General features: G+C 56.9%; 1 protein-coding gene across 1 annotated transcript in view; it reads left to right on the forward strand.

Annotated features, from left to right (window-relative positions):
* CRACR2A (calcium release activated channel regulator 2A) overlaps positions 1 to 26,582 on the forward strand; it is a 96,192-nt gene extending 69,610 nt beyond the window's left edge. Inside the window, 10 exon segments of the mRNA XM_032473054.1 lie at positions 390 to 435; positions 2,200 to 2,303; positions 5,365 to 5,689; positions 8,135 to 8,191; positions 8,193 to 8,262; positions 11,812 to 11,893; positions 11,993 to 12,107; positions 19,748 to 19,849; positions 22,331 to 22,407; positions 23,888 to 26,582. Of these exon segments, the coding sequence (XP_032328945.1) occupies positions 390 to 435; positions 2,200 to 2,303; positions 5,365 to 5,689; positions 8,135 to 8,191; positions 8,193 to 8,262; positions 11,812 to 11,893; positions 11,993 to 12,107; positions 19,748 to 19,849; positions 22,331 to 22,407; positions 23,888 to 23,972 (1,063 nt within the window). The 3' untranslated portion in view covers positions 23,973 to 26,582.
* Positions 26,583 to 26,796: the final 214 nt, after the last annotated feature.

Here is a 26,796-nt window from a genome sequence, read left to right on the forward strand (position 1 = left end):
CCAGCATGCCACGGGAGCTCAGGGGACATGTGTTGAGTGAAGGCACGCATGCATGAATGAACGGTTTGGAGAGTGGGGCCGGGGCTCGGTCCAGGTGGAGCTGGACCACCTGGCCAGCTGTAGGGGGAGGCTCCCTTAGCGACAGCATGGACCAGGGCAGGATCCTGAAGGGCCCTGGGTGTCACAAGGCCATTCCGTCTATCCCCCTGCCTCTGACCTCACTTCTACACAGCTGTCCTTAACCCCAGTCCCTAAGGAAAGCGACTCCACGCCCTCCCTAGGCTTCCACACCCAGCCTTCCTCGGCACCCATCTGACCCTCAAACGGTTGCCCTTGCATCTGCTGACTGCGAACCCCGGGTTGAATCGATTCCCCTTCTCCATCCACAGGGAAAGGAACAAGCACCTTCGGGATGAACGGGACATGCATTTTCAGGTAATTGGCCGGCGCCCCCTTCCCCTGGGGTCCAGTGGCCGCCACATTGTGCTGGGACCAGCCCAAGAGTGTCCTGAGGCTCTGGATCTGATGGCTCCTTTGTGTGGGCAGGACAGTGGCAGCAGATTTTTTGAAAGTAGCAAAAATAGAGGGTGACCTATTGTGTAACCGTGAGTTAATTTCCCATGAAGTGACGCACTTTCCTCTGGACAGAACGAGACTGAAATATTTGCCCACGTTTCTCGGAGGCAGAAATGCTAGTTCCATCCGTGACGTACAGTACATTCTCAAATAGCACAAAAATCCTGCGTTTATGGAAGATCTCCGCTTAGGGCTGCATTACACAGCATCTAGGATTTCACGTTCCCCTATTACCCCCCTCCCCGACAGTAGCCACTGGATGCTCTGAAGGGAAGCAAAAGTGGGGCAGGGTGGGTGGATGTGACTTCCTGACTATCAGGACCATCGTGCTGCGAATGTCACGTGTGTCCTTGGGTAGATCAGCTTCCTTGAACCAAGACCTCATTTATCACAGGAGGAGAAGGAATCTACTACTCTTCTTTTCCATGTTGTAGGGATTTTGGCAAAAACTCTGGCAAAAGGAGGTCTCGCACTGACCCTCAGCTGTTCAGTGCCCTAAATGTGGTTGGCAAACGGCAGCTAGTTTGCCTGGAAACCGGTCCCACCTGGTTTATAACTGCCAATCCTGGGGGGACCACGCACACCAGCACCTCTGTTCTATCGCTGGCTGGCAGCTCGCTTCTCCGCCGCCCACCTGTGTGTGCTGCTAGAGCAAGGCTTAAGCCTACACATGTTTGTTTGATGATGATAATGCTTATAATTGTTTTAGAAGTAACACGGAATGTATTTTAAAACTTCCCACCCAATGTCACCCTAATCTCTTGACCTCACTTCCCTTCACCTGCCAAACTCATTCTGCTTTGAGAAGAGAATGGAATTAAGATCCCTCGTGGGGCACAGAAGAAAGAGGGATAAAATCGTGTTCCTGCTGAATCATAATTAAAGATTCATTTGGAATCACAGCCATCCCTCCTGGGGCCCCGGGGCGCATGCAGCCCCTCCTTCTGTCAGCACGGATCACCGGGAACCATGGGGCTGGCTGCTTAATGAGCCAGTCTTCCTGTGATCCAGCTCCCTCCTCTCCTGGAAGACAAGACAGGCGTCTGTCGGGGAGTATGGGTGGTGGGAGTGCACCGCACTCCACCCAGGCTCTCCGCTGCAGATGTGTGAGCAGTTTGTCTGCACCCAGCCTGCTTCCACAAGGACCTGGAGTCCCCTGTCCAGCTGAGGGGCTGTGTTCAGGGCACGGGGTTACTCAACCCTCTGGGGCTTTGGAAATAAAGAGGAATTGGGGCCTCACAGGAGACTGTGATTTCAAGACGCATAGTTTTTTCTGCCCACAGATATTTTTTCCTGTGCATTCCACACTTAGCTCTTTTTATTTGTTCTTTTGCAAATGATCGCTACTCCTGGGAAGGCTAGCCTGGCGGACCCCAAGCTCTAAACGGTGTACCAGTTTGTTTGATTGCATTATTAGATGGGAGATGGGGGGGCGGTTCCAGGGAGAGATGACAGTGAGAGGAAGGAGTGGATGAGGGCTGGCAGGGAACCTGGGACCTCGCTTGCCTCCTTTAGAGTTTTACTTAAAGCCGGACCTGTGCAGTGGGCAAGTGAGCCCTCTTCTGCTCCAACGCTGGGACAGACCAGCAGGCGTGGGTCTGAGGGCATTTTGTGTTTCTGCAGAAAGACAAGGTGGCCAAGGCAAACCCAGATGCTTCAGCAGGCTGGAAGCAGCGGTCTGGCTCTGTGATCGGCAAATACATGGATGGCAGAGGGATTCTCAGAAGGTGAGCCAGCCCCGCTTTGCTCACTGGTCATCTGTTCGCGGGTCCTGCTCCGGTTGGGCATGGGCTCTGAGCCCACTGAGAGCCGATGGGCCCCAGCGGGGAGCCCTGGGGTCAGGCACTTGGCCCCCTGGGATCTTGGAGGACGTGCCCCTTCCTGTTCTGACTTCTAAGTGGGAGGGAGCTGTGCGCAGAGCCAGCCCTCAGGACAGGCTGTTGTCACCTGAGGCCCCCCCAGCCTGGCGTGTGCCTGCAGAGAGACACAGCGGCGGGGCAGGGAGCGTGAGGGGATGAGGGGTCAGCGGGAGGAGGGCGGGCGTGCTGGACGGGGCTCTGCTGCGCAGAACGGACGCCCTCGGTTTTACAGAGACAGGACTGTGGCTCTAAAGGGTAATGAAAGTGTGATACGGGACAAGCACAGGATCTGTACTTGACGGACTCCTTTTAATAATTCCTGTTTAATTAGCTCAAGGATAACAGGTTTGGTTGCTGCTGGACAGCAGACAACGGCCTGAGAGTCCCCAGGGGCGTGCCCGTGGCTCCTCGGAGGAGACAAGCCCGTCCCCGCCCGCTCTTCCTCGGGGCATGGGCTCCATCCTCGTGCGTGGCCTCAGAGGGGTAGTGGGAGGCGGATCCCTAAGTGTCAGCCCTGGAGAAAGTGTGTGAACTTGCTCGTCTGGGAGACCCTGAGGACGGCAAGCGTGGAAGTCACGGGTTCGCCAGGCGGAGGTGACCTGAGGAGGCCAGGCGGCTGGTCAGTCAAGACCTTGAATCTGATCGTCATGAAGTCCCTTTCTAAATAGCTGAGTGGTGAGACCCAGTGTGGGAGCCAAATCCTTGCAGCAACAGTTGGCCTCCGGGTTCCTCCGAACCGAGTCTAGGCCTTCATCAGGCGGTTACCGATGGCCTGCCCTGTACCAGACGTTCTGCGGGGCCCTGCGAAGGCTCCGAAGACTCACCGGACGTGGTGTCCATCACGGATGCCTGCTGTGTGCGAGCTACAGTGCCGTGTGCTGGGGCCATGGCGGTGAACAGGGGCCCTCACCGCGGGGCTTACAGCTGAGCGGAGGAAGCGGACCGCAGACAGCGAAGAGCCAGCCGGCGGCGAGCCTGCACCCCGTGCGGCTTTGACAGAGGCGCCTGCTCCCTCCCGTCGGCGCACAGCGTTTTGAGGCAAAACCAAGAATGAACTTAGCCATGCTAAGCTGAAGGTATTCCCGAGAGTGACGGGGCTGGAGAATTTCCCAAATGAAGAGCTTTTGCCAAGAAATGCTTCATTTTAGGGTCGTTCCAGGGGCCGTTTCTTTTCTAGTTGCAAGGCCTTTGAAAAGCCGTGCTCTGTGTGTGTGTGTGTGTGTGTGTTTCCTGGCACGGGGGCACACCCGCCTGCACTTGCGTGTGAGTTGTGAGCGGAGCACGAGCAGATGGGGACACTCAGTGTGTGCTGAGGTGGGAAAGCACACAGTAGGCTCATTAGACTCTGGAAGAGATTTGTTGGAAAGAAGACAGTTAGCTTCTGTTAAAAGCTGGCTTTATAAATGAGCGTAAAGGTCCCTGAATTGCTGCAAATCCTTTATCCTATGTGAAGGGACCAAACTAAGCCACCGCCTGCGTGAGCAGGCACTACCCCTCAGCTTGGCCTCGCAGACTCGCCCGCAACTGCAGGACGGAGAAACACGCGGTGCTTCCTTTTTCCTTCCTGCTGTGGGGCCTTCGGAGCCCTCAGCTCCACGAGCCAGGGGCCAAATGCAGGCTCTTCCCTGTTCGGCGTGTTCCGTGTTCTTCACTCACTGTCTTTCTTTTGTCCCCCATGTCCTCACCGCCTCATCCTGCTCTGTTTTCTCTTCTAATCCTTGTGTGTGTGTGTGTGTGTGTGTGTGTGTGTGTGTGTGTGTGTGTGTGTCTTTCGATTTTGGACCCAAGGTCCTCCCTGTAAAACAGTCCTCATCTCCACTTGTTCACAAAGACCTGAGAGCGCCCCCCAGAGGGGCTGTGGGACTTTGCTGTCACACCTTGGGGACGCAGCCTGTGCGCTGGCCCCACCGCCTGTTGCCCGACTCCGCCACCTCCTACAGCGTCTCCTTGTTCCTCACGCTCAGATGCTCCCGGAAACAAATATGCACTCAGGCCTCCGAGGCCACTCGCTTCTGACCCCAAACAGAGAGGAAGGACAGGCAGGTGGGGGCGCCACCTGGTTTCCTTCGCACCCGAAGCCCCCAGGAGGGCAGCTTCCCCGGGCCAGCGGCCATCTGCAGTGCGAGGGCCCCTCCCAGAGCAGCGGTGCCCCTCGCCCGCGTCGCCTAGAGCCACTTCCCTAACGTGTCTGGTTTGTGCACCGTCTTATTGGTGAGGTGGGCAGGGCAGGCGGGCCAAGTTTCACGGTGAGGAAACAGCCCTGGAGAGTTGGCATCTTACCTCGGGACACACAGGTGGTGAGGGCTGGGGCTGGACCAGCGCCAAGGCCACCGATGGTCGGTTAACCCAGGATGCTTTGTTTCCACATCTGCTACACTCCTTTCTTCACACCTTTACTTCCCACAACCTGGGACAATGTAGCTGGTGTGTCTTTGCCGCTCTCAACCCCCTGAGCCAGGCCTTCCATGAGGACGGGGCCGTGTCCACCTGTTGCTGACTGTGTCCTTAGCTTAATACCTGGGAGCAATCATCACCTTCACCTTCATCATCTTCAACTATAATCATCTTCACCTTCATCAGCTTCCATCACCACCACCTGCCTCCTCACCTTCATCACCTTCATCGCCTTCATCCTCGTCTTCATCAGTTTCATCAGCTTCCATCATCACCTGCCTCCTCAGCTTCCTCACCTTCATCACCTCACCTTCACCATCACCGCCTTCCTCACCAGGCACTCGGTCATTCCAGGTGTGGAATGACTAAGCTAAAGAGTGCTGGGTCTGGTTTTCCCTTCCCTGGCTCCTCTCTGCCCCACAGTGAGGTTGCTCCTCAACTGTCTGTCATAGAAGCCGTCAGGCCACCCCTACTTCAGTAAAAGACTGATACATTTTACAAAATTCTCCCCACCCTTCTTTCTTCCTGCAAACAGCCAATCAGTGGAGGAGGAAGATGTGTTTGGCGTTCCGAGGAGGAGGAGCTCACTGGGCCTGAACGGACACCCGCTTGCGGAAGAGGAGCCAGGGGCTGGGGGGCCGCTCCGCCGGGCACTCCGCAGAATCATCTCCATTGAAGAGGACCCCCTGCCCCAGCTGCTGGGGGGGGCCTTTGAGCAGCCACTGGGCAAATGCCCCGAAGAGGAGGAGGTCTCCGACCAGGGGCTGGAGGGACAAATCCCACAGGCCCGACCTCTGGGACAGGTGCCCACATCTCCTCGAGGGCAGCCTGTCGGAAAAGAAGCCCTGTGGAAGGTAAGGGCACGTCCCACGCTGGCTTGTGGGTCACCCCTGTCGCTTGGCCCTGGCGTGGGAGCACGAGAAGGGATCTGGGGGAGTCAGATGAAGCCGGCCTGGTGGTTCACCGGATTTCTCCGCCCTGCCAGGTGTCCCGGGGGGATCTCGGGGGTCTGGTCCAGTCTCCTGACAGCTTCTGTTGTTGGCCTCACTCCGTGCCCTGTGCGCTCTTTTCTGATTCAGATTCAAAAGCATTTAGTGAGTCAGAGAGACCCTCTATAACTAAATAAATACACCTAATTACCTCCCCCTGAATAAAAAAAAATTTTAAAGGTTAAAAAATTTTTAAAAAGCAAACAATTGAAGAAACAACGGGGACGGAAGTCAGAGCAGATTAACTTAGTAGGATATTATATTGCTGTTAAAAATCACGTTTTTGAACACCGTTAGTGATTCAGAGAAATATTTATAATTTAATAATAATATATATCAATATAATGCTAAATAACATAATTTAATTATAATATATAACTTAGTAATATAGTTGTCATTTATTATCGATGTTAATACATAATAATATATTAAAATAGGTTAAAATTATATATACCATCTCAAATCTCTCAAAAAACATATGTTAATTCATCTGTATAAATGGAAAAAATGCACAGACGTGTGAATAGTGACCATTTGCAGGCAGTGGGGTAGATTATGAGTAATTATTATTTTCCTCTCTACTAAGTTTTGTAATCTTAAAAACTAGTGTGCATCACTTTTACTTGTTAAAGCTGTTTTAAAAAGAGGAGCAGCGCGGGGAGGGTGCGGCTCCGTGGTAGAGCACATGCTTAGCACGCAGGAGGTCTTGGGTTCAATCCCCCGTACCTCCATTTTAAAAAACTAGTAATAAATAAATAAATAGACTTGTTTTTTAAAAAGAAGAACAGTGGGAAGGAGGGTGAAGACAGATCTCCTGACTTGCCGGCAGAGAGACCCTTTCCCCAGCCCCTCCCCATAGTTTGGCTCTCTCAGTGTCTCGGCGGGCGTGGGGGGTTGTCCCCCAGGTTAAGTGCCTGGAGTGGGCTCGCTGCTCCAGTGAGGTGGGTCCTGCCCAAAGCTGAACCCCCACCGTGTTGATCGCATCCTGCCTCCTGTTGGCAATAAGCGCTCTGCCTGGGGCGGGGCGGGGGCGGGGGGAGCACAGAGCGAGGTCAACCACCGCCTCTGCGGCCAGAACCATCCCGCCCACCCCGGCCTTCATGGCCCCCTGACCGAACATCCTTGGGCCTGGTGGCACCAAGGGCTGCACAGAGCTTTGGTCTGGAACAAACGGAGACTCAGGCTGGGAAGGGAGTGATTCCTGTGCATTGCCGGAGTGAAGAAACTGGGGCTGCATTTCTGAGTGTGGGATTTTTTTTTTTCTAAACTGAGTTTAAATTCTTGTAATTGACCTTGAATTCCCTCCTAAGTACTGCATGGAATTGATTTCGCCCCAAAAGGCTGTTAATGGCTTTTCTCTGAAACTCAAGTACTGCTAATATCTGCTGCCACTGCATTAGAGTATTTGCTCAATGAGAGGAGCTTAACTCCCCCAAATCCGCTTCTAAACGGGCTCTAAGGACCTCCTCGTTTGTCGAGGCGGTGCTGGGCAGGGCGGGCAGGCAGGCAGCTCCCTGGACCTGAAGGGCCATTCGGCAGGGAAGGACCCTCTGCTGGGCCCGACTACCTCTCACTCACCCAGCACCCCAGAGCAGGTCCATTCTGCGCTGGACTCCCAGCACCTCCCGCTGCGGGGCGGAGGAGGAGGAGCAGGACTCCGTTCTGGGAAGCTCTGCCCATGGAGCCTGGCACCATAGGCTCTCCCGGGCTACTGCGCGGGGGCTGTCTTGCCTTGTTTCCAGGGCAGACGGGCATCCCAGAGGGAAGCTGGTGCAATGGGACAGTAGGGCAGTGTGTCCATCTGGTCCAGGCTTTCAGTCATGGGACAGAAATGAGGCCCAACTACTCCCACTGGGATGTCTCTGCCCCTGAGAGATACATAAGCCTTCTTTTTCCTGCCTCCCCTTCTCCCTGCAAACACCCACCTTGTCCTTCCGCTCCCTGCAGGAGATCTCTGCCACCTCTTAAGCCCCAGCTCACAGCCTCCCCGCCGCGTGCCCCTTGCCTCCTCCGTGCTCTCCCGGGGCCCTTGGAACGGCCCGCACCTGCCGGCCTCCCTCCCTCCACCACAAACCAGGCCCACAGCACAGGCCTGCAGCACAGGATGTGGGCCACAGTGTTGGCTGAGTGACGCCTCTCTGCCCTCTGCTGATGCTTGGAAGACACTCGAGGCCTCGAGCTCGAAGTTTCCTGCATCTGAGGCCAGAGCGGCCTCCCTGGACACCGCAGGGACAGTGAAGGGTGGGGGTGGCAGGCGTTGGGGGCTGGCGACAGTCCCCGCATGTGGCCGGACTCTCTGCCTCCCACAGGAGGAAGGCCCTGCCTTCCACCCTAGACCGGCTCTTCAAGATCGTGTTCGTGGGCAATTCGGCAGGTGGGGAAGACGTCCTTCCTGGGGAGGCTCTGTGACGGCAGCTTCTCCCCGGGCTCGGCGGCCACTGTAGGTGAGTTCTCTCCCCAGGCTGGACCCCCGGCCCACCTCGCGGAGGGCACAGCTGTGGGAAGGGGGCCCTGGGAGGCACTTGGAGCCGTGGGAGGGGCCGCGGGCCCGGCTGGTAGGGGAGGCCCACCTCTGCACGAGCTGGCCCCTCAGCTCTTTCCATGGAGAATGGACCACGAATGCTCCCTACGTCCAGCCTGAGGGGAACTGAAGTTGGCAAAGGTGGACTTCTGGCCCTTTGTCCCCTCTCTGAGCCCATCGGTCTGGAATCATCCCTGTCCTACTCTCCCCAGGGCCGACACCCCCCACAGCAACCTGCCTCCCCCGCGGGCCAGCCGCCTCCCTGCCCATGTGTGTGTGTGTGTGCGCGTGCACGCACCTGCCCGTGTGAGCCCACGCACACGCGTGCAGACAGGCGGGACGGGTGGCAGTGCTCTCGGTGCCTTCTCTTACTCATCAAATGTCCCCGACTCCACCCCAGGGCTGCTGGGTATCAGCTGGAGTCTGTTGCGGAAGCCCGTTAACCTCCACTATTACCAGCCCATCACGGCTTCATGTGCTCCCGGTAGCATCTTGGCTGACACTGCACTGAGATCGGGGCCTTTGCCCCCTCACCCAGAGCTGCTCCTCGTGTTGGAATATGTGGGAGACCCAGGGGCATGTCAACTTCTTAGCTTCTACTGACTCAAATCACTCAAGCAAAAAGAGGAAATCCACTGCGTGCCGTCTACGGGCCATTTAACCACACAGAAAAGTCAACTCTGTTTGCAAGTACGTTGATTTGATCTGAATATTTACCATAGTTTACAGTCATCTGTCTTCACGACAACCCTGAAAGGCAAGCACTGCTATTAGCCCAGTGGACAGACCGGGAAACTGAGGCCCAGAGAGGTCCAGAGGCAGGTCCTCGATCCCCTCCGCTGGTGGGCGCTGACCCTGGCCTGCACCCCTGACACACACGCGCCCCTGCTGTGCCAGTCCACCGTGTCCCTGACAACAATGAGCTGTGCGTGCCCAGCCCCCATTTTCTGCCACAGGACGTGGGCAGAGGTTGGCACAGGTGGGGAGGTTCAACAGAGCCTCAGAAATCCTGGACCTTCATCTCAGCTCCGCCACTGACCAGCCGTGTGACCTCGGGAGGACACGTTTCCTCTTTGGGCTTCAGTACTTTCTCACCCAAAAAAATGAGAGATTTGAACCGGGTCACCCAGGACAGCTTCCAAGTCCAGGGCTCTGTCCAGACCACCGTGACCCTTGGCTGTCTCGCAGCCTGGCCCTACGAGACAAACCTCCTGCCCAGAGCCCTGCCTGGGGGCCTCCGTTCTCTTCCTGTAGCGTAACCTTCCTTCCAGCCTTCCCCCTGCAGGCTCCAGGCGCCCCTCCCTGCAGGCTCCAGGCGCCCCTCCCTGCAGGCTCCAGGCGCCCCTTCCTGCAGGCTCCAGGCGCCCTGTTCTTACCGCTGAGCCTTTTCCTCCGCTGTGCCACAGCTGGAACATTGTCCTGTCCCCTCCCGCCCTGATGCACCCGGAGACTGGGGGCATCCCAAGATGAAGAACTGCACCCTGATGGGAAGACAGTACAGAAGAGCCTGGCCTTGTGTGGCTGGAGATGGATGGCTGGGACTAAACCACGTGTGCTGAGCGCAGTGACACAGGAGGCAGCGGCCATGGAGCTGGACTGGCCTTCCCTGGAGCATTCAGTGGGGTCCCCAAGGAACGACCACCAAGGTCATGGCTCGGGCATAGGCCCACGGGAGGCGGGGGAGGGACGCTGCGACCTCAAGCCCCCGGGGGCGTCCGTCCCGTAGTGCACACTCACGGCGCCTCTCCTGTTGGTGAAATCAGGGAATCGGGGTCTTACACTTCCAACCGGTGCCCCTGAGATGGAGCACTCTGAAAAAGAGAAAAATCAGACTAATTTGCACTTCCCAGGAGGCCAATTACGGAAACACCTACAGTTTAGGAAGGGGAAAAATATCCAAGTTTCCAAATCCGGGACACCCTTCACCGTGCTGCGCAAAACAAGCTGGAGCGGTGGCGGGGGTTTGCCTCCCCGCACACGTGTCCTGAGCAGATGTCACGCCAGCCGCCTGGAAGATGCTCCCTTCAGAGACACAGAGGAGCCACCGTGCCGGCCTCCTGGAGCCCACGCAGCTCCCCCACCCCGACCCGGTCAAGCACGGCGGCCCCAGCCCCTCGACACGGCACTGGCAGGGATGCAGCAGCTCCCTAGAGCTCAGCTCCACCTGGGACTTCCTGGCCCCCCATCTCCCTCACGAGTGCAGGCTCGCACACCACCCTCAGCTTGTGCACCATCTGGTTCTATGACGCAACAGTGTGAACTGGGGCGCCCTGCCTCCCAGACCTCAGCACCAGCCCGTCCCCGCGGGCGTCCTGGAGACGGCAGGTGATGGTTCCTGTAGAAGGCTGGGGCTCGGCTTGTCACTGAGAAGACTGGCTGCTGGAGGCCAAGGCCCTAGAACCCAGGACTCCGAGTCCCGTCCTCCTCCTGAGGCCCCGCCTGGGTTCACAGTCCCCTGCTTAAAACCACAAGCCACAGCCAAGGTGTTTCTTCCCAAAGCGTTCCTTGGCAGGATGTCCTCTGCCCTTCAGGGCACCTGTCCAGTTTCCATTCCTCTCTTCATCTCCGTGGAGAAACCCCACGAGCTTTCCTCCCTGACAACTTGCTGGCACTCCCCAGTCCCAGACCTTCCTGCTCAGAATGACTGCTCGGGCCTGTCCTGTCCAGAAAGGTGAACGCCACCCTCCCGGGGTCCATCGCCCAGCCCTGACCCACATATCCCACCGCACGGCACACCCGCGGTGACAGGGCTCCCCGTGAGTGTTGGAACAGGTCAGAAATCCCTCTGGTCCCACATTACTCTGCACTGTCTCTTTGGCTGGATGCTGGCTTCCTGTGTCCTCGCAACGTCTGTTCTCAAAGAACCTGCACTTAGATCCCGTCTCCGGGGGCTGCTGTGGGGCCCACCGTGTGTCTCCGTACCCTGTGCCCACTCTCCAGGGTCCATGACGCCAGGTGGGGTCACAGATGGAAGTCTGAAAGTGTGATCCATCCCACCAGGGAGATTTGAATTTTATTGTGGGAACATTGAACAGGATTTTAGGGGGAAATAAGAAAAGGAAGGATGGAAGGAGGGAGGGAGGAGGGAAGGAAGGGAGCGAGGGAGGGAGGGAGGAAGGATGGAGTTTGAGGACAGTGTTTCTGTCTCCTCCATCTTCACAATGAGGGAGTGAATTCATGAGTGGCAATTCTTTGCATTCGTCGGTTGCTTTTACATACCTGGTCTCATTTGACCCCTGAGGAGGGTCTGGGTTACACTGCAGGGAGAAGCCTGTGGTTCAGAGAGGTCAGGAGATTTGATCAAGGTCCCACAGCTAGGCAGTAGCAGAGACTGGACCAGAGCTCAGGTCCCGGCCCTCCCTGTCCAGCGCTCTGTCCCCGCCCACATCACCTGTCAGGAGCCACACGGGGAGGGAGGACACGGTGGGGCGTGGTTTCCTGACTTGGACTTGACGCTCTGCTCCACCCGCAGGCATCGATTACCGCGTGAAGACGGTGTGTGTGGACGACTCGCACGTGGCCCTGCAGCTGTGGGACACGGCGGGGCAGGAGAGGTGAGGCGACATCGTCGGGGAGCCCTGCCTCCCCCTCCCTGAGGGGGCAGGGGGCGGCTGCGGAGGGGAGGCCCCGCACTGACCCGCCCTTCGGCGCAGGTACCGCTGCATCACCCGGCAGTTCTTCAGAAAGGCCGACGGCGTCATCGTCATGTACGACCTCACGGCCAGAGAGTCCTTCCTGTCGGTGCGGCAGTGGCTGAGCAGTGTGGAGGTGAGCCGGTGGTCCTCCCCAGGGAGGCCCTTCCTCCTGGGCCGCACCCACCCCCGCCCCACCTTCACCCCCGCTACCCGCACTTTCAAAATCTGGCTCAGACCCCACCTCCCGGAACAAACCTGTTCAGGCATCCATGTGTCTGTCTCCCCAAGGGCCCAGAAGCAGGCTGGTTACTGGGGACCCAAAGGTGAACATGAGAGATGCCGCCTCTGCCCTCCTTGGGGTGAGGGGTGGAGGGGACACAGGGAAAATACAGATTAAGCCAATGATGGTGTCATTTCGGCTGTGGAAAGTGGGAGAGGACTGGGGGAGGGGGCGCCCAGTGTCAAGGCCGGCTCCCCCCCTCTGTGGTTACCCTGAGTCACCACCACCTCTCCCTGCCCCCTGCAGTTTTCTAGCTCCAGGGGGTCCCGCTGTGCCCAGCCCAGGAGCAGCACCTCACGGTGTCTGGGGGCCTTGGTCACCACTCCTCACGCCAGGGGAAGCTGGTCTGCAGTGTGAGGACCCCAGGCTTGCCCCAGAGTCACCCTGGACAGGGCCCGAGAGACACAGGACTCCTCTCTGACTGCTGGGCTCTCGGGGAAACTCTGCTTTCTCGGTGTCCTTGCAGCAGGCTTCGTCTTTACTTCCTGACCGCCTGCGTGTCCTCCTGCGCCCACTCGGATACAGGCCTCTCAAGGCCAAGAGCGGTGCAGACAAGCCACCTACTGTTTCGTACGGGCCCTGCCCTGATTCTTTCGCTCACAGTCAAATAGGAGGTCCCAGCCCCTCGCACCAGCAGGACCGCTGCTCTGTGTGTTAATTTGCTCTAAGCACTGCCAGGCACTGTTCTGGGGTCTGGGGACTTGAGGAGCAGACATCCCGTGGAGCTTAGGTTCAAAATCTCTCTCAAGCCCATAGGCCTCGCCCCGCCCCTCACCTTCCTGTCACCCTGTCACATGCTGTACCCACGCCGTTACCTGCCCGGGTCTCTGCTGCTTTGTGCAGCTTCGTTGCAGAGCCCAGCGCTGACCTGGCCCCCCGGCACCTGCGCTCAGCAGATGCTGGCTGCATGGATGGAGGCTGTGTTGCTGTGCAGGCGGAACACGGGGGTTGTTCACTGTTTTGTCTTTCGGCCCTAAGAGTCACGCTTCCTCGTGCTGAAATCTGTTTCTCTGGAAGTTTGGACTGAATGGGCCACTCCCTTCTCTACTGTTAATCCACATCCTTCTCGTTACCAAGAAAAATAAGGAACAAGGATGGAAGCCAGATTCAGGGGTTTCTGGGAAATCTGCTTGATACAAATTATTTTTTCAAAACTATTGCATCTATAACACTGACCATAGAGAAAATGTACATTTTGGAAATGCAGTGAACAGCTCTGCACAGAGCTAATAGCGGAGGCAGGTGGTGGGTGATCTGGAAGTGACTCCTATTTAAACTTTATAATTTGTGACGTGATTATTTTTGATGGCACCAGCCGGTTTCCCTTCCTCGCAGAAGTTAAGCACCGGGAGAGACTTCAGTGATTACCTAACTCAGTGGTTTTCAAAGCTTTCCTCCCAGGAGCCCTGGCATCAGACTGACCTTTCCCGCGGGCCAGGGAGGGGCAGGGAAGGGTCATGATCAAAGATCTGGGCCCCTCCTCCCCCACCTCAGAACCCTCTACTTTGTTCAGGATTGTGCCCTGGAGGTCCAGCTACAATTTTGTTAGACCAGAGTGTTTCCCTTTGAACATCACTGATGTGATGCAGCCAGCTTGTTCTCAGACGAAGTTGGGGCCATGACTTTTTCAAGGTCACCTATTCCTTTCCCAGCTGCAGACGGTTAATGGTTGGTTCCCTGTATCTAAACTTTGATAGAAGCACAGAGGGGCTTTCTGCACACACTGAACCAGAGGGTGCGGAACACATGGATTTGGGGTGGGGGCGGGGTGCCAACCTTGCCACGCCATTTTATGTAAGGGCCTTGAACATCTGTGGATTTTGTGCCTGCGGGGGGTCCTGGAACCAATCCCCTGCAGACATGGAGGGACAGCCATGTACCAGCGCTGGGACGAGGCATTTCAAATAGTCTGGGATTAACAGGAATGGATGGAGACAAATTTATATGCTCTCCGCCGTTAGTAGGGGGCTGTCGTTTCTAAGGTCCCTGTTTTGGGCAGAGAGCCTGGGAATCTAGCAAAGAAGTGGAACCTCAGGTTGAACTTGGAGGTGGACCTGGAGGTTAAGAACTGTCAGAAGGGGCGCCCTCACAGCTGGCAGTGTGAGTTCAGTCGCTCCGCAGGGAACCGGCCGGGCCCCGCCGCCTGGCCTGTTCCAGCGCGGAGTGGGGCTGGAAAGCATTGCCAGCCACGCCCCCCCCCAGAGTGTCCACGGAAGCCACGCCGACACAGGAGGTCCACCTGCGGTCAACTCAGAGGCATCCGCGTGGGGCGGGGCTTTTCTGCATGGCCTGTGGTTTGAGTTCTCCTGCTGTAAAGGTTTAGTGAAAGGCGCAGGTCCGCGTCCGGTGATGGTGCTTCCGGACTTGGAAGGCTCACCCCTGGCGTGCTCAAACAGGACAGATTCCGGGGCCTCCCTCCACCCCCCGCCCAGGCAGAATGATTCCGGGCCTAGAAATCCAAACGAGAGCCGAAGTTTGCCAGGTCGTTTGAGTCTCAGCCGCCACGGTTCCCAGCCTAAGCCAGTGCCTCTCCAAGTCGAATCGTATCCGGGAGCTGCTGGGACCTTGTTGAAATACGGATTCTGGTCCAGCAGGTCCCGGCGGGGGCCTGAGACGCGGCATTTCTGACAAGTTCTCAGGTGAAGCCGGTGCTGCTGGTCCAGGGAAGCACGGGAGAAGCAAGATTCTAAACCACTTTCAGAGACGCCGGCGCTCCCTCGACGGGAACTGGCTGGGCGTGACCTGCGTGCCCGGCGCTCGCCGGGCGCCCTGGAGGACTCCGTGACCGACCCGGTTCCGCGGCCCGGGGTTCCGTGGGCACGTGCAGAGGGCTGAGGCAGGCAGTGGGGTGTGTGTAGAAGGCGTGGAACAGTGGCATCATAAATCCGCCTCTTCTCAAGATTCTTGAAACGCTTAAGGCATTCTGCCTTGGCAACCAGCAATCAGAGATGAAACCTTGACACCCAGTTTCATCGGGACCCAGTATCTGTGGCCCACTTTGTGTCTCCCTAGCGCTCCGAGTGCTTCCCCAGCTCCCCGACCTGGAGGAGGAGGGGTGGAGGGGGCGCTTTCCGAAACCTTAGTTTTAAGTGAATACCAGCTCTTCTCAGCTGCCTTTTCCTCAACCTGAAAAGCGATACCGCAGAAAAGGCTGAGATTGCCATCGATCACACACGGCAAAGACTGACTCTTGTGGGGCAGGAACAGCGCTGGGGGAGGTGTGGACTTCCCTGGATAGGAAGTTCTCACTGTCCCAGCCCAGCCACCTCCTGACCATGAAACGTGGCCAGCCACTCAGTGAAACAATGGACTGGAGGCTCTGGAAGGTTCCTCCTGGCCCCCACGTTCCACAGGGGGTGGCATGTGACTCTCAGGGGGTCCAGGATGGAGTTGGAGTGCATGTGGATGAGAGGGCCCTAGAGGATCTTTCCAGCCCATGGGGAACCAAACTCCTTGGGCTCAAGAGATGCAGGCAGCTGCTCTGTGTTATGAGGCAGGCATGTCCTGCCCTCTCCCGGGCCTCTTCCCAGCTCAGTACCTCTGCCTGGCCTGCAGGCCTCCTGCAGAAGAAGCCCACGCTGGGCCCAGACACTCTCTGTGAAGATGCTCCTGCCAGTTCATCTTTCCTGTACACTCACAGGAAATCAAAGTCTTCAGCATTCCCGGCCCTGCCGGACCTGCTCACCTCCCCTGCATGGGTTTAACCTGTCCAGTCTGCAGGAGAAGTTCCTCAGGCTCTGAGGACCCCATGTTCAGATCGTGAGACGTACTGGGCGTCTGAAGACTTTGGGGCCTGCATCAGGTGGAGAACATAGGACTGGTCCCAGCCTGATGGGCTGGTATTTCTCCCAAGCCCAGGTTGTTGGTCTGCAGTGTCTGCGGTCCCCACGCGTTAACCTGAACTGTGAGCGCTGTCCTCTTAGGTCTGCAAGTCAAGGGAATGGAATCTGACCGGCGTCCTTAACCAGCAAGACCAGTGACTCTGAGCTGGGGGAAGAAGAATGTGCAGATTAATCTCACCGAGGCTCTTGCTTCATAGATGGGAAGTCCTGAGCTGCAGAGAGAAGGGACTTGTCGAGGACACACGGCTTGTCCGGCAGCTGGGACACGGGCTTTGCCACTGTGCTCTGCTCCATCCTTGTCCATGGCCCAGGTCGAAATCCACTTCTGGAAAAGAGGCCTTCATCTCTCTTCAGCCCTTCTGGCTTCAGTCTCCAAGCAAAGCAGTTCTGCAGCTGAGAGGGGCCAGGCCCGCTTCCCTCCCCACCCCCACCCCTGGCCGGCTCACGCTCTGTGGTCTGTGTCGCTGGGAGTGATGTGCAGCACGCAGCAAAAAATAGCAGTTTGATTTTTTCCCCCCACGTTCCAAGTTGAGCTTGAAGTGCTGGCAGTTTAGAACGAGCTACACAAATAAATCTTGTTTTGACTCATCATCGGGGGGCCAGATAAATATGGAAACCCCCAAGATATAATTTTGCAGCCTTTTTTTTTTTTTCTTAGCCTAACTGCATGCTTTAACGTGCTGAGAAAGTTTTTGTTCTGGGTCTGGAGAGACAGCAGCACTAACCTGGCTAAGTGCTTTTGTCTCCCAGCAAATAAAGTAGATACTCACACACACACACATACCCACACACACACACACACACACACACATCACAACAGCTGCTCATCCTGAGCTGAAATCCAGCCCTTGCTCCAAATTGACAGCTCTTGTTATTTAAAGTCAGAGAGGGGTAATCTTTTGAATTTCAACAAATCTATCTTCCAAGAGGCTCAAGTTCAGAGAAAGGCAACTGAAGTGATGGAAGGTGGGGAGAGGCTTCCATATCAGAGCTCACCTCACAGCTCAGGGAATACAGAGGGAATGAGGAGGGGCGGGCAGATCCCACAGGGACACGTGGCAGAGCCCAGACCCGTGGCACAGAGACCGTGTGCCCCACCCAGGAGCTCCGGTCCTTCCCTCCGACCTGGGGCGCCCGCCGGGACTCACCAACATCTCTAGAAGTGTCAGCCGAGGTTGGGTGGCCTCAGGCTTAGTCACCAAAGGAGATGCCCTTTGGACTTTTCATCTGGTGCATAATCATTAGCATCTTCGTCCAAGCAGTGAGCAGGCTGACACCCTAGCAGGCAGGTGAGCAGCTCAAGCTGTGAGGATTAAGTCAGAGAGGACCAGGAGACCCCAGCCCAGCCCCAGCGCCTCCTGTGTGGGAGCCTGACTGCCCGGGATGGGTCGCACGCGCCCTGGCCTCGTGTGATTTCTCACTTACTTTTGCCATAGTTTTGCAGAGAGGCCTAATCCCTCCTTCATCAGCGCAGGCCAGGGCCCGTGGAGGGGAAGCAAGGTGTCCAGAGAGTTTGTATAAAGAAGAATGTTGCAAAGAGCAGAAACCACAGCTCCAGCTGAGGCCTGGGCTTTTTTTCCCGCTGTTCTTTCTAAGATCTTTCATTATTGTTTTTTTTTTTAATCCAAGAATCACTTTAAGAAGGAAGACTGCCTCTTCTTGTCCAAGAGGCAGCCCTGTGCTGGTGGTGCGGGGCCCAGAGGCCCGGCTGGCGGTCCCCTACCTCAGCCCGCTTGGTCATTCAGGACCCAGCATCCCCTTTGCAAGGAAGGAAACAGGCCATTGCCCATCACAGGTAACACCAGGTTCCGGGTTAGAGTTCCGCCCTGGAATTTCAAGTCTGATGCTCTTATTTTCAGAGCGTTTCCATGTCAAGACATCCCACAAGCCTTAGTCATCCTCACACATCAGTCTGCAAATCTCTCTCCCCCGCTGTGCTCCGAACGGCAGGGCTTTTGGCCCATTTTCCCACTTCTTCCACTTCTCTTCCTTTTCGGTGAAAATCTCACCGCACAAGTTTCTGCAGCACAGCACAGGCGGGGAGGGGGGCTTCCCGGGACCCACAGTTGGACTGAGGAGCCGAGAGTTCCCCACACACCGTCGGGGGCTCCTTGCTAGCAGATAACTGGAACACGGCGCAGTCCGCCGAGGGCATCAGCCGCCGTGCGCGTGAGCGGGGCTACTCTTGATGGACCAGAAGACACTGTGAGGTCTCGTGGTGCCCGGGAGCCGTGTGAATGTTCGTTGCCGTCTCGCCGTGGGTACGCCGAGAGACCGCCTGTAGAGCCGTCTGGTTAATAAGACACTCGGCAGCACAGGGTCACTGGAAGTAAGAATTTGGAGCCAAAGATTAGAGAATGGCGTTTGCCTATGCTAACAGGTGGATCCTTGTGTGCCTGACTTGGTCGAACATCCTCCTGGATTTTCTGAGCTCTAATGGTCTCATTGAATAAATGAGCATTTTTTCACTGCTGAGCTGCGGCAAGAGCGAGCATGTAGACTGAGGAGGCACGGAGGCTTCATTTCGAGTGGAACAGCCTTTAAACTTAGAGTCAGGGATGTGCAGCTGGACTGCGGACGTTTATTTGGAGGGACTCGAAGGTGAAGCAGTTGGACTGGGGGCCAGACGGCACCGCTGGTTGGTCTCTGTGATCCCACAGCCCTTGCTACTGAGCAAAATGCACAGCGACAGTGAAAAACTGTTTGTTTCCGAATTATGATGGAAAGCCCCTACTTAAATGTCTCACAGAGCAAAACTAGGCGCCGGCGTAAACGTGAACATTATCATATTGACTCGCCTGGTAACTGTGCAGCCCAGGCCCTTGTTCGCCCCCAGGAGAGGCCCACGTAGGACTTCCTCTCCACAAGGGAAGTGCAGCGACCCTGGGGCGCAGGGACCCTTGGGTGCAGAGGCCCTGGGGTTCAGGGACCCTGGGGTGCAGGCCCCTGGGGTGCAGGCCCCTGGCTGATCCGCCCCAGCCTTGGAGGAGTGAGCAGAGTTGACTCCTCGAATAAACTTGTTCCTCCAGCCCACGCAGGGCGGCTGCACTGGCCCCTAGTCCCTCCTGATCAGCGCTCCTTCAGAGCCAGGGCACCCATGACAGGGCTCCCTGTACGGTGCCCTCCCAGGAGGCACAGGACGGTCATCCGTCTGGCTCTGTGAACCCAGGACCATGAATCGGATTTGGACCTGACCCTCAGGGAACTACGTACCCAATCTGAGGCACCTAGAGACGCCACTGCTGACCACGCAGCCCCCAAACCACCTCCAAGCCCGTCTCAGCAATTCCTTGTTTATTCTGGTCCACATAGACCACGTCTGGTCCCTGGGGGGTGCCCTCAGTGGCTCTGGAAGGACCTCTCTTTTATCAGCATCAGCTGTGACCTCGTCCTGCTCCCACTGCCAGGACACAAGGTGCGGGGGGTGGGGGGGCCCGGCACATTCCATCTGGGATCCAAGGAGCAGGGTGAGCACCTCTGCACTGAGAGGGCTAGGGCACCTCACAGAAGCCCTGCAGACTGAGACTCTGGGGGACAGCGGTCTCCTCTGTCACCGCCTGGCATGTGTGGCCGGTTTGTGCCTTTCCAGCCAGGATTTCCCGCTTGCCCTTCTGGGATGCTTCTCTCACAGGGGGATTATCTGTCCCACAGGAAGCCGTGGGAGGCCGCATTCCCATTCTTCTGCTGGGCAATAAAATTGACAACGAGAAAGAGCGGGAAGTCCCTCGGGGCCTGGGGGAGCAGCTGGCCAAGGTAAGGGGCGGGCATTCCCATCTCTCTGGACAGGGCGGGAACCTTTTCCGGGAGCCCCTGGGCAAGGAGGCAAGTGAGCCAGACGGGTGTCCTGGCATCGTGGGGACGGTCCAGCTGCTGTGTATGTGGAACTTGCCAGAAAGCCACAGGCTGTAAGATGGACTTGACTTGAGTGGGGGCAGTTTCCCAGATTCTTTCTAGGAACTCGGAATTACGAATCCTCAGATAGCAATGTCAGCCGAGAAAACACTATTCAACCTCAAAGTTGAGAATTTTGTTTTATTCGGTGGACATTCTGCAGTCTTCACTCCTGAGATCGCTCTGAGGGACGGATCTGAAGAGGTAGGGGACGAGCCAAGATACACAGAAGTGTTTGCAACAGAGACCAGCTAGTCTGGAACATCCAAAGATTAGCGTTAATTAAAGAAAAGCAGACATCGCAAGTTAAGGAATTTAGCGCTTTTCTGTGAATGGGAAGTTGCAAAAGTCTGGGCTCACTGAAATCGTTCCTTCGATGTCTAGGGCCAGTGTCCTGTGCGTCCCCATCCTGAGTCTCCTTGGGGGGGTGCCATTTTCTGGGGTGCCTGCAGTGGCTGGCGGCTTGGTATCAAACATCCTGTTTCCATCCTGAGCTCCTCCTGGGCTCCCCGTCGGGGCAGCTGCAGTGTGAGGGCTTGATGGCTGCAGCATCCTTCGCTTCCTGACAGGGCAGGCAGTTGTTTTTCACTCACAATAAGGAGATTACTTACTTCAGTCCTACATCCGATACTTGAATCCCATCATCTGTGCTTCCCCGCTTGGTCGCCCTCAGGGATGAAGCACTCATCACCCACCAGACAACGTGCCCTCCCCCCGACAGCTCTGTTAGAGAGCTCACCCTTCCTACCACGGTTGAGCCTCCCAGAGGCAAGCCCAAGATAAACTCAGGGCATGTGCTGGGAAGCTTTCTGTTAAAGCAAGCTTCAGCCCTCCGGCCCGAGCAGAGCGTTTTCCAGCAACCACGTGTCTGGGGCGCTGGTGCTTCCCCACAAGGATTTCCCAGGACCCCGTAATTCTTAGTGTGTTCGTAGGTCTAGTCGGAGACTCCTGGCCTCGGAGGCCGGGAAGGCGGGCACAGGCGGCGAGGCTCGCGGGGAGAGGAGGAGGGAGGAGGGCCACAGGTGTTCTGTGGAGGGCCCCCCCCCGGCAGCCGCATGTCCACACGCAGACCCGCATCCACCATCCTGAATCCGCAGAGCTCTAAGCGCAGGGAGGGGCTTTATTTGCACTTTGTTTGGCAGAAAAACCTGACCAGAACTGCTGTGAGACCATTTACGGGTTTTTGTTCACCTCATTTTGAATGAATATTCAAATGTTCCCCTGAAGAAATATTCATACAGTAGATTACAGGGTGCTCTCCCGGACTCGCTGAGGCTATTATGTAATACATGCTATGTGCCTGCATCTTCTTTTTAAAATGTAAAAATTCTGGATTCCAAGATGCATCGGGATTCAAGGATTTTGATCGAGGGACGGCAGCCCTGTGTTACCATCCCGTTTTCTTTTCTCTTCTTTCTACCCCCACCCCCCCGCCTTTTTTTTTTTTTTTTTCTGTAAGTGAAAACAAAAAACACGACTCAGAGAAGTTAAGTGATTTCTTCAAATTATCACCCAGTTCCTCCCTGGTGGGCTCAGGGCTGAAGCTGGAAGGCAAATGCTGTCTCCCAGTTCTGGGTCCGGGCGTGCCCCACCCCCACCACGGAGCCTCCATTCTGCCACGGGTCCAAAGGGGAGTCGGGGTGGGACAGAGGTGTGCCGGGGGCTGGTGAAGGGGGCAGAGGATGGGTGGGGCCAGCGTTTGCAGGCATCCCCAACTGCCCGTCCCCACAGGGCACCAGCCTCCAGGGTTCATGCCGGATGCCACTAGCACTGGCATTAGCGAAGCAGGAGACCTATTGATGGGAGTGATGAGTGGATAACAATGACCCTTGACCCCACCCCCATGCTGGCCCAGTGAAGTGATGGGTGTTGTCCCGAGACACGTGGGCTGCTGGAGGATTCCTTAACTGTATTAATTCACTGGGCCAACGTCCTGGGGAGCGCTGGCTGCTGGGACCCCTGCTGCGACCTGAAGGGCGTCTCACCTCGGCTTCCCCGCCTGTGACGTGGGAAGGGTGCCCTGAGTCTTTGCCTGCTTCCCAGGCTGGAGCAAAAACGGGAAACGGGCCCGGACACGCCGGACAGCAGCTGGAGGCGTGGAGCGCTGGGGCCGCAGCGCACGTTGTGCTGTTTGCAGCTGGTACAGCTCACCCGGGTTACCGATGGCTCCGGACGCCCCATCAGTCAGGGAGCCGGAGGGCACAGAAATCATCCTGGCACGGAGTGGGGAGGGGGCGAGAGGAAGGGAGGGCGTGGGAGATGCGGACAGGCGTTCTCCTCCGCCTCCCCTCGCCCCCTCCGGCGCCCCCACCTCCTCCTTCCTTCCCTGTTCTGTGACTCCAGGAGAACAGTCTGATCTTCTATGAATGCAGTGCCTACTCCGGTCACAACACCCGAGAGTCCGTGCTCCATCTGGCCAGGTAAAGAGAGACAACCAAGCAGGGGACGTGCCCCCGCTGTGCGGTCCCGGGGGAGGCCCTGCCTCTGCCTGGGTAAAGGGGCTGCAGGCCTCGGCCTTTGTGTGGGACCCCAGGGGTCAGGGCTAGCCCTCTGAAACACAGTGACAAAAGAAAGCCCCCTTGCCTGTCACCCCTTCCGCAGCTGCCTTCTGAGACTTAAAGGCTGTCCTTTTCCCAGGGATCCTCTTTTACATGCAAATATCCCTGGGAAAGGTCACATCAGAGGCCCCTCAACGCTGGCTAATATTTAGTGGGGCTTAGCTGGCAGCCAGAGGGGGCAAGAGGGCGGTGATACGGGCTCCTGGTGGGGGAGGGGCAGCCAAGAAGACGGGCTGTGATGGGGACAGAGGCACCCAAGGGGATGGTGCTCAGGGACTGGTCCCATAAGCCTCTGCCTACACCGAAACTAAGGAAACAGACCACACAGACCAATTTTTAATCCTTCGACATTCACGCGTTCATCCATCCGTCTACGCATGCATCCATTCCATCCATTCATCCATCCGTCCATTCTGTCCATCCGACCATTCCATCCATCCATCCATCCATCCGACCATTCCATCCATCCGTCCATTCTGTCCATCCGACCATTCCATCCATCCATCCACTTTCCATCCAGCAGATACTGACTAGAGCTCATTTTATGCTCAACATTCATTCTGGGGCATCTCAAACCTATTTTTATTTGAGTAATTAAGAGCCCAGAACAACTTCAATGCACTGGAGGGGTTAGGTTATGGAAGACCTAGGGAGTTATGGGGAAAGTTCTAGGGTTTTCTCTGCCACTGATCCCCCAGGCAAGTCACCCTGCCTCTCTGAGCTTTGACCCCCAACATAGGAACATCCGTGTGTACCTTCCCTGCCCACCCAGGGGCTGTTGTGAAAATCAGAAGAGACGTTGAGGTGGAAGTTCTTTGAAAGTATAAAGCAGACATAGGATACTTACTGCTATTTTTAATCCTTCACCTCTTATATTTTATCTGGAGCTGGGGCCAAGTGGGAAGCCCTTCCATAAAGTTAATAGCCAATCAGTATCATTCCTGAGCCTCCGCTGTGTGCCCAGTACTGTGATATGCTGCAGAGACCGAGGATACAGCCCCTGCTCCCGGCAGCTCACTCTCTGCCCAGGGAGCCACCCATGGACAGTGCATTACCCCTGGTGATGGGGTTATAGCAGAGGAAGGGGCCAAGTGCTGCTGGGGAACTTACACCACCCAGAGGATCGGGGAGGCTTCCTGGAGGAGGCGTTGTGAAGGAGCCGTATGGACTGTACTCCGGCTTTATCCATTACAGTCGTGCACCTGGGCTTGCCAGGGGGCGACTTGGAGTACTGTCTCTGATGCTCCGGTGAGGCTGGGTCCCTCCCTATGGTCCAGGCGGCCTGTAACCTGAGGTGCCTAGCAGCTTCTCCTCTGTGACCCTGTACCTTCCCCTCTCCCAGGATCCTCAAGGAGCAAGAAGACACAGTGAGGGAGGACACGCTTCAGGTCGACCGCCCCGCCAAGAAGAAAGCCTGCTGCGGCTGATACAGGCCTCCCAGGACCCCCGCCCGGGCCCGAGGCCACAGGGTCTCCCCTGCCTCCTGCACACGGGCTCCTGCGCCAGGGCCCCGACCGAGACCCGCCTGGACCGTTGTCCTTGTGGGTGACGTGCCCCAAGGGAAGGGGAGCACATCCCGCCAGGAAAGCTGCTCCTGGTGCATCTTGGGGTCTTTTCTCTCCCTCCTCTGTCTAGACCCGGAGGCCTGTTCCCTTCTTTTCTCCTCCACCAGCTTGGTTTCTTGGGGGAAAGAAACTGATGGACTTTTCCAGAAAATCCACCGCGTGCCTTCTCCCCCCGCCCATGCCCCTCTGAGCCTGGCCCCTGAGGTTGCCGTGGCAACTGTGCCAGCGACTTGCTGCTTCCTGTAGGCCAGAGACAGTGCTGGGTGGTGCCAGGGCGTTGGTCTGGCCTCAGAGCCTGTCTCTGGACCCGATGGGATGTTCTCGGCACATGCGTCATGGACCTCGGCACCTACCCCCGGTTCCACCCTGTCCCCCCAGGGGTCCTGCTCCTTCCCCAGCTTCAGGGCCCCTCCTCTCTCAGCAGCCTCCACACCTCCCCTATTTGTCCACTTGGGTTTTCTGGAGCCGTGCCTTTGAAAACCACCGCCTTTGCTCCCCACCGCCCACCCACAACCCCGACTCCAGGGTGGTCTGGGGGTGAGAAGTGTTTGCTGGGGTTAGGGAGTGGGCTCACTACAGGCTTGACTTTGACGAGAAGAAAAGAAAACGAGGGGGGAGGAACCATCTGCTGCTAAACAGAGCGACCATGTCCGGAGGGTGTAAGTAAGGCACACACAGCGTGTAAAAGCCACTTTCTAAATGTCCTCAAAATAGCTCTCAGAAAATCGTACGTGCTGATTAACTCGGTAAATTGACAGGCAGGCAGGGAGGCCTGACACCAGGTCCACAGCTGCTGACTTCATTTGATTTTACCTTTTCCAGAAGGCTGTATTAATTCTTTTTAAAAGTGGCCGTGATGTTGGCGTTTTGCAGGCGTTTGAGATGCGAACCGAGCGCACTGCCGGCCGCGGCACCCCTGTAACGGCACCGGCCCCTGAGCCACCCGGCACAGGTGCCCGAGCACGTGCGTGGGGAGGGGGGAGCTTTTTTGGCTTGAAAACAAGGATTGAAGCATGTGGCCCTCAAGGGGCCTCAGAGTGAGTCTGGGTCATGTGACTGTGGAACCTGGGGTTCCGTGGGCAGGTGTCCAGGGCAGAGGCTCGGGGTGACCCGGCACAGGGGCGTGGGCTGCCAGGCCACTCCGTGGAGGCGGTGTGGGTGCCCAGGGACTGCCTCCTGAGGGCGGGAGCACTCACCTCTGTCACCGCCTGTCACGCGGTGTCTGGCCGGCAGTGTTCGCCGGGAGGTCCTGGTGAGAGCAGAGCTGGCATCTCGAAAGCAAGGCCCACCTCTTGGTGGCTGCACGCCTGGGCCCCTGTGGCCGAGGTGACCTGCGGGGTTTGGCTTACTGGTGCAAATGAGGGGCTGCTTCTGGGTTTAAAACAAAGTGCCAAGGAGCGTTCCAGCTGCTGCAATTTGACTGCCTTTGTGACAGCGTGAGGCCCATCCAAGCCTCCACCTCAGCGCCGTTGTCACCTGCAGGCAGCTCGGTGGCCCAGCGTGGCCCAGGCTCCGCGCCGTGAAACGTGCTTCCCTGCCCGGTCTGCCTCCTTCCTGGAGCAGAACCAGCCACCTTCACGCAGCAGCGCCAGTCCCAGTGCTTCCTCTAGCCCCTGAGGACCTGTGCAGAGTGAGAACCTGCTCACAAGTTGGTGGCCCTGGGCAAAACCCAGGACCGCCTGATGCTCTGAGCCCCAGCCTGCAAATCCATAAAACAGCTCTCTGCCCTACCAGTCTGCCAAGGCTGGGTGCAGGTCGTGTGAGAAGTCTGGGTAGGGACTTAGCCAACTGAAAAGCTCTAAACAAGCGTTCGCATGACGTCTGTCTCCCGTGAAGGGACCAGAGCAAAAGACAATAGGAGGGAGAGAAAATCCTGCACGTCTTGGTAACTGAGAGAAGCTGGGGCCTCAGGTAAGAGCGTCTCCTATTTCCTGGCTAATAGGACAAAGCTGGAGACTTGGCCTCAGGCTGTTCTGCATCTTCCCCTGCTGCACTGAAGGTGGACAGGGGGCCAGCTTCCAGGCTCCAGGCTCCCCCAGCAGGGTTCTGGTCTCAGAACTTTGTATTTGCTAGGGCCTGGCACTGACTAGACACCAGGCAGGTGGAGGTCCCATGGGTGCCATGAAGACGCTGGGTACCGCACTCGTCCCTGAAGCACCTTCACACGCATGGTGTCCGGAGGACTTTCTCTGTGGGGCGGTGGACACGGTCTCAGGTTGGAGGGCAGGGAGTGATGGCTGCACCCACTACTGTGAATGTACTTAGTACCTCTGAATTGGACATTTTAAATGGTTGAAATGGTAAATGTGTGTGATGTATATTTTACCACAATACATTCTTTTTGGAACGACCTCTTTCGCAAACATTTATGTCCCATGAAGGAGTGAAGGACTGAGTGTCTTCAATGCCCAGCAAATGAGGCTCTCAGGCACCCAGTGTGAATCTCAAGCTGTGTCAGGAGATGAAGGAGCAGGGAAGGAAGGCAAGGCCACTTAAGGCCCTTGAACTTCCGGTGCACTGAGGGGAGGAGACACTGGGAAGCCCCCAAGGATACATTAACATCTTGTGAAAACTTGCAGACAGCAACCCCAGGCTCCCCTCCCTGAAGGGCCCGGAGCCGACCCCGGCCTGGCCCCCCCACCCCACCCCACCCGTGCACACATTTCTCTTTAGGAGTTGGCCTCCT

Source organism: Camelus ferus, chromosome 34, assembly GCF_009834535.1.
Source record: "Camelus ferus isolate YT-003-E chromosome 34, BCGSAC_Cfer_1.0, whole genome shotgun sequence".
NCBI classification, from domain to species: domain Eukaryota; kingdom Metazoa; phylum Chordata; class Mammalia; order Artiodactyla; family Camelidae; genus Camelus; species Camelus ferus.